Source organism: Semicossyphus pulcher, unplaced genomic scaffold (genome assembly GCF_022749685.1).
Source record: "Semicossyphus pulcher isolate SPU_LCO1_2020_fin unplaced genomic scaffold, fSemPul1.0.p SCAF_9, whole genome shotgun sequence".
NCBI classification, from domain to species: Eukaryota; Metazoa; Chordata; class Actinopteri; order Labriformes; family Labridae; genus Semicossyphus; species Semicossyphus pulcher.
Genome location: NW_027211770.1, coordinates 20,680,673 through 20,687,897, shown reverse-complemented (window position 1 = coordinate 20,687,897; position 7,225 = coordinate 20,680,673). Strand labels below are relative to the sequence as shown.

The 7,225-nt window shown below is 44.9% G+C and overlaps 1 protein-coding gene across 1 annotated transcript; it reads right to left on the bottom strand.

Moving 5' to 3' along the window:
* Positions 1 to 1,067: 1,067 nt before the first annotated feature.
* Positions 1,068 to 6,194, bottom strand: sbk3 (SH3 domain binding kinase family, member 3). The gene is made up of 4 exons (XM_069656946.1): positions 5,981 to 6,194; positions 3,670 to 3,817; positions 2,949 to 3,151; positions 1,068 to 2,056 (listed from the first exon to the last, which is right to left on the bottom strand). Exons 1-4 carry the CDS (start codon positions 5,984 to 5,986, stop codon positions 1,289 to 1,291), a joined length of 1,125 nt encoding a protein of 374 aa, XP_069513047.1. The 5' UTR covers positions 5,987 to 6,194; the 3' UTR covers positions 1,068 to 1,288.
* Positions 6,195 to 7,225: the final 1,031 nt, after the last annotated feature.

Genomic DNA, 7,225 nt, shown 5'->3' with positions numbered 1-7,225 from the left:
AATCGCTTCGATGGAATCTGAGCAGCGATGGAAGCAGCGATGACAGGCATTTAGAATAACGTTATAGATATAGTCATCTCCCAGCTGAAGGTTTTGTGTGCGTTTGTAGGTCATATAGAGGTAAAGGTAAAAGACTGAAACGTTTGCATGTTTGTTCTTTGTTTGATCCCGAAATTGGTGAAACTCAGATAAACCAACTTCGTCCCAAAGACCTGTGTGTTTGCTTCCTTTTTACCATTGAGTATGCAACGGTTGCCTTTAACAGATTAAAATGCCTCCTGATCACTTTCTGTCCTGCATCACAAACAGGTATTTTAGTCGAGAAAGGTCAGAAATGGCCAAGGTCAGGTTGGGTGGGGACTTGAAGTGACAGATGGAGATGCACAAAGACAGATTTTTAACTTTGTATTATTTTAAATGATAATCTCAAAGTTCTCAGTTTCGTTCTCTTTGGCGGCACCTTATGGCGACAAATTGCAATTGCGGGAGCAAACGTCCCAGATAACCAGACGTCCACGGTAGGCTCCCTTTGTCACGGTTGTAACTCTTGCTTTCCTTTTTAGACTTTTTTTTGGGTTTGCCTTCACCTGAGCGTGGATTTTTTTCTTCTTCTTTGGATTAACCTATTTTTGAAGTTGTATCTGTAGTCATCGATCTTTTCTTTGTTTGTTCAGCCATAGTAGATTACTGTTTACTCGCAACACTTGCAGAGACCGTAAAAGCAGCCGCTTAGCTCCGCCTACCCTCTCTGACAGACCAACCACTGATGTCACTAACTGGGCGCCGCTTGTGATTTTTTCCACGAAAGTCGCCAAAGACACCCCGTCCTTTGTACTGCAACAGAGGCTTTTAACAGTGGGCCATAGGCTCAATCACCATTGTGTTACCTCATTCAGCGATAGATAGTGACTTATTTAAATGAAAATCTTCGAGATTCTATATTTAAATAAAATCACCTCGGTCTGACTCTGTATGTGAAAGTCAAGAACTTTGAAGTAAAAACAAGGACTTTATTTTATTTAGAGAACAATTTCATACAGATTCTTAAACACACAATAGTACAGCCTGTAGTTTCAAATATCAAAGTTTTCTTGATTTATTTAAAGATTACTTTCATTAACACACACATACATACACAAATAGCACACGCACTCTAGAATATGTACAACAAAGGAAGTCACAGGTTACTATAGTAACATTATTTATAAAAATATGAAATATACAGCACCTTACAGTGTATACATATGTACTGAATTCAAATCTGAAAACAATACTTTAAAGACAAAGCTTATCTCTCCCCTCTTCCTTCCCTCACCAGCTCCTCTGCCACCCCTCCCCCCTCTCTTATTTTCCTGGCCTCCTTGTCTGCCTCCTCTGCCTTCTTCCTCTCCTCCCTCTCTGTCTCCAACAGCCACGGCCCTCCAAGGTAGCTCAGGATCTCCTCTGGGCTTCCCCTGAGCTTTGGTTCGGGATTGAGCAGCTCCTTGAAAAGAGTCATCACTAGCGAGCTGAGGCCCTCAAACTGTGAAGGAACAGGGTTGCTCCTTTGCTTTCCCTTCAGGATTGTGTATCTGTCTATCTCCTCACCAGTCCTGATCTTCTCCTTCTCGGCCTCACGGTCAAACCACTCCTTGTATCTACGGAAGCCACGGTCATCATGGGTGCTCTCCTCCCAGGGGAAGCAGCCGGTTAGGAGGCAGTAGACGAGCACACCAAGGGCCCAGCTGTCAATACTGGTCTCTACTGTGACCCAAATGTCCTCCATCTCCTCCTCGGTCCCCTCGCAGACCCTCCTCTCCATCTCCTTCTCGGCCGCCTTGGCCGGTTCCACCTCAGGAGTGCAGAAAGGCGACTCGTACCAGACAGCACGAACCGTGGAGCCGACGGCCCGGGCGAGGCCGAAATCCCCCAGTTTGACCCAGCGGCAGGAGCTGTCGCACAGGAAGATGTTCTCAGGTTTGATGTCACGGTGGACGAAGCCCAGGGAGTGGAGGTGTGTAACGGCACCGCTCAGCTGGGACATCACTCTCTGGACACACTCTTCATCCACCCCAAGCTGAAACAGAAAGATAATCTGGGTCACTCCTCCATATCTGAAAACATACTATTTATAACTTATCGCCATAATTCATGTTAGACGACAGATGGAAAGTAGGCAGGTTAGAACGCCACACGGTTGGCGCAAAGGCAAGCAAAATCTCTACGCAGTTCGGTGACGCTGTTGGACGCCCTGCTTTACTTCATGTACTCCCACTTATCCTTATCACCACTCTATTATGTTACTGGCAGTGACACAGAAACTGAAGAGGGCGAGCTGGAATCCTTTATCAAGCACGTCTTGAGTTTTTGCTGACCGAAATCAAAGCTCAACAGGACACGGTCAGCAGGTAAACTTTCCATGCAATCGCTTGCAGAAAGCCACACAGCAGAAAGCACGTTAGTTTTAAACTTCGGTTTTGGTGCGGGAGTCAATCCACAATCAATCTTATAACCTACTTATTTGTTTTGGTGCCTGAATTATGTTCACATGCAACAGTTTTCCAGTGCAGGAAGGCAAAAGCACTTCAGTCAAGGTTATGGGATGATTCTGGTCTTGATTAAGTGTACTTTGTCTTGTTTAAATTGTTGACAATCATTTTTCCATAACTACAACCAAGGGCCTAAACACAACAACAAATGGAGTTCATTATGCGTGTGTTGCTTGGAGAGGATTTTTTATTTTGCAAACAGTGTTGCAAACAATATTTGCAACTTGCAAGAAGGAAAAATGTGGTCATTATGTTGGTTATAAATCATTATGTTGTTAGATATAAATGTAATTTTCAGGTGATAAAAGTTTTTGTTATGCTGAAACAAGAGGAAACAACATCAGTGCTTCAAGTATGTTAAAGGCTTTGCTGGACATACCATGCAGGGCATTAACATGCCACAACTCAGCTGAGACTGACCTCGGACACTATCACACTGTAGAGGTCGCCGTATAGGCCTGCCTGCTGGGCAAAGACATAGTAGGTGGGAGTGGAAAAGAAGATCCCGAGGGCCCGCGTCAGAGAAGGATGGGTGCAGTAGGAAAGAGAGAGGTTGTATTCACGCAGGAAAGAGGTGAGCGAGGTAGACTGACGAGGGAAGAACTTCAGCGCCATGGGGGTTCCTGAAGGGAGCGAAGCAGGAAAACATGTGCTGAGTGCTACAGTCTCTGATCAGATGTTGTCAAAAAAGCTGTCATCATCGATGGAATCTGAGTGTTGCTCATCATCGACACTGTGAACATATATAACTTCCCCTTTGGGACGACTCTGTTATGGAGCGACACCCCAGTTGCCGCAACCCTATCTTGGAGAATGTACTAAAGCACTCCATTACAGCAACAGAGGCTCAAAAGGTTAAGTGAACACTATGAAAAGACAGATCTTTCCTCACGTTGAGGCATGTTTCCCCGCCCAGCAAGTGTAGTTTCTCAATTAGAGAGAAACCTGAGCCTGAGATATATGTGCTGAAGTGGATCTTTACCTCGTCAGATGAGGCTGTGGGAGTTTAAACGCTAAATCAAAACTCTTAATTATGAAAGAAATTTGATGGAAATTTCCTACACTCTTAAAGACTGACTAGATGTAAGAGGTGTGACAGGCTCATGAGGCCTTGACCTTTAACCTTGCTTCTCGCACTTACCTCTCTTTCTGTGCACTGCTAGCATGACCTTTCCATAGGATCCCTCTCCCAGGAGCTTCACCACCTGGAAGTGCTCGGACACCTTCAGGTTGGGCATGGACTGCGCCGACAGGAAACATCGCTCGTCGAGTTCCTGAGCCGCTACAGCCTGGACACGCACAAACACACAAATCCATACTCAGTGTCATTGCACAATGCCTATGATCATCGGCTCAGTGGCGTCAACTGAAAAGAGATCCACGGCTCGCAGCATGTGTTGATGTTAGTGATAGATATCTTCGCAGAATGAAGTTCGAATCTGAGGCCAGACATGCTGACGTGTCACCCGAACCTGCTGCTTTAGAAAACATCTCGCAACTTTAAATCTCATATATCTCATTAATTGTAACAGAGATATGTTACTGATACTATTCTCTAGAGGGACAAGCGTAGCTATGTACATGCTATCCTGTCCTGTGTGTGTCAGAATGAGTGAGACATGTGTGCTCTTTCTGCAGATCTGGCATGATCTCAGATGTCCTATAGACGGGATAAACCTCAGACTTCAACGTGATGTCTTATCGGGACGATCAGAACATTTGGCACCGTCATTCACTGTTTTATTGTCACATCCATTAAGTCTTCTTTGAAGTGGATCCCCACCACCCCTTGCAAATTAGTGAGGCCGTGAACTGTTACCACACGCAGCTTTACCCCAAAGATAAAGAGCTCGTCGGGGGGATAACATATTTTTACTTTTGACCTTCCACAGGTTGCGTAACTGAGCTTAGCAGGCAATCAAATTAGTTTTAATTCAATTATATCTGCTACCTATTATCAACCAATTATTATAGTTTGTGTCAGGATAATTAGTCTGATTATGACTTATAGAATTTTAAACCTCTGATGGTGATTTGAAGTCACATGACACCTGAGTTATGCCACAACAGCAACCTTGAAAAATGAATGGATCTCCCAACTGACAGACTAATGGATCTGATGTGCAGCCAAAAATAAGACTGCAGGTTTCAGCCAGTTTTAGAGTGCTGCTTGGCACAGATGTTACCCACCCAGCTGTATTTTATTTATGTATTTTTTTTTTTTGCCTTTATTAGACAGGACAGCCGAGGAGAGACAGGAACTGTGGGGAGTAGAGAGTGGGGGATGACGTGCACTAAATGATCGGCAGACGGAGTCGAGCCTGCGATCAGTGCATGGAGGACTGTAGCCTCTGTGCGTGGGGCACCTGCTCTACCAACTGAGCCAAAGTAGCACTCCAGCTAGCTGTATGTTAAACAGAGTGTGTCGATGGATGCTGAGATTGGTGCACCAGTTTGTATCTTGAGAATGTCACCTTTAAGATACTGAGAGAACGCTGCATTTGAGACTTTTTCCAAATACAAAGAAGTTAAAATTGGAAACATCAAGTTGAATCTGGTAATATTGAAAGATAAACTGTCCATGTATGTTTGTCTACATGTTCAAAAGCTTCATCCAAAGGCAACTAGACTTGATTGAAGTTCTTCAAGACATCCAAAAGGCTTCTGCAGATCTGATCTCAGTTGGCTTTTGAGTGAAGCTTTTGAACCACCATGACCTGCGTGATTCTGGACCTTCACAGTCATTTGTCTACATGTTTCCACAGTTTTGAACTCAAAGCACAGTGTTGATCCTGAATCCAAATCTCAGTTGGGTTTCTTTCACACAGTTGTTAACACATGTTCGGGTTATCACATTATTACATTCCCTGGCTGCTCCTCATTCCGGTCGCGCCACGAGGAAACTAATACAATTTATTACTTTTCAAGAGCAATGCTTCTAGCTAAGTTGTATCTTAGTCACAGTTTGATTTACTGTCTAGTGTTGCAGATGCATTCAAAACATCCTGTTATTTCCCTATAAGCGGAGGCGATTATTTATTCAACCCTCTGTATAAATAGCACTTACAGCGACAAGTGGTCTGAGATTCTAATGAGGGCTCTGCATGAGCTAATATTATTAACAAATTTGAAGTGCAGTGCGAGCGCTCAACATTACAAGCTGAAAATCCTCTCAATTACTGTGTCTGCTGAACATTTGCAGCATTGGAGAAATTTCACAATAAAAGCCTGCAATGCATTTGTGCCATGCCTGCATGTCGTCTCATCATAGAGTTGAAGAAGGTATATGACTAATAAAAGACTGAACCATGTGCACACACAGGAAATGATTAAATGTATGCATGTTGTTGCTGCAAATGTTTTTGTTTGCCACAGTTTCTGCAGCACAACAGGTTAAAGTAGACTCATGTAAGTGTGCATGTGCCTTCACGTGTATAAAGTGCAATACTTACTGTCATTGTGTGTTCAGTTGGTTGATCTCTGTTCACTGTGTCTCGGCTCTTTTCAGCAACTAAACACTTAAACTCCTGGCAAGCTGCTGCAGCTATGCTACTGTGCTGGAGCTCGACTGTGCGTCCTCGCTCAGACTGATGATTTCACTGAAGCTGATATTTTTTGCCTTTACTCCATGCAGTAGCAGAGCAGCTGTTTTATAGAGGCTCATAGATGTTTACTGGAGACCTGGATATTGACTGTGTGCTTCTCCCCAGGAGACACACACTGAACTTCTCTCTCTCTTTTCCTACTCTTGTGCCAACTCTCTCTCTCTCTCTCTCTCTCCCTCTCTCTCCCTCCCGCCTGCTATGCTGGCAAATACGCGTGAACCAGCTACAAGGCATGTCAAACCTCTCTCTCTCATGTGCCCCCCCTCTCACCCTCCCAAACCCCTCCCTCTCACTATACACAGCAGTGTTAATATCCCACCGTTTCCAGCCTGTCAGTCAGCCTGACCACATTAACCCGTCGCTCCCCCTGCCTCCTCTCTCCTAACCCCCAGAGTAGCCTATAGGATTCCTGATTTAATCAACAGGTATGCAGGAATGATCGGTATAGGCCAACAAGCTGTACCCATGATCCCTCACTCTTACTGGGATTACAGGGTACAGTTAAGCACGCCTCGTGTGGACCCTTTGTTGTCCAGGATCATTGTCTCTTTCTTCCTGTGCTGCCGTTTAACTCTGCAGGAGACATAACAATACACTTTTAAATATATCAAATCCCTTTCACTCCTCCATGACGTCCTCTGCCCGACAAGAAGAACACCTTCGGGGTTATTTTTCTCATCATCCTCAGACAAACTTTCCCCCTTCATCCTCCACTCTCTGATCATAAAACCCGTCTCCCTTCATCTCCTCCCAAGTGCATATTATGTCCTCACATCACAGGCTGACGTACTTAACAGCTGAAGCCTCACCTTGTTAAATTCCTTCATTCTGTACTTTGCTGTCTGCATGCCAGCTCTGTTTCCCACTTAGCACCAGCTGCAGGTCAGGCCTCTCCTCCTCCTCCTGCTCCCACGATGGTCTCGACACCCTCCTCCTCTTTCTGTCTACTCCGATAGATTCCCCCCCGGTACTACATACTACAGGCCTATTATTGCCACTTGCTTGATGGCTGTCGGTTATGTAACGCAAACACTGGCTGCTATCACAACGGCTGCTCGGGTTACAACCGCGGCTGTGATCATGCGGTCGGCC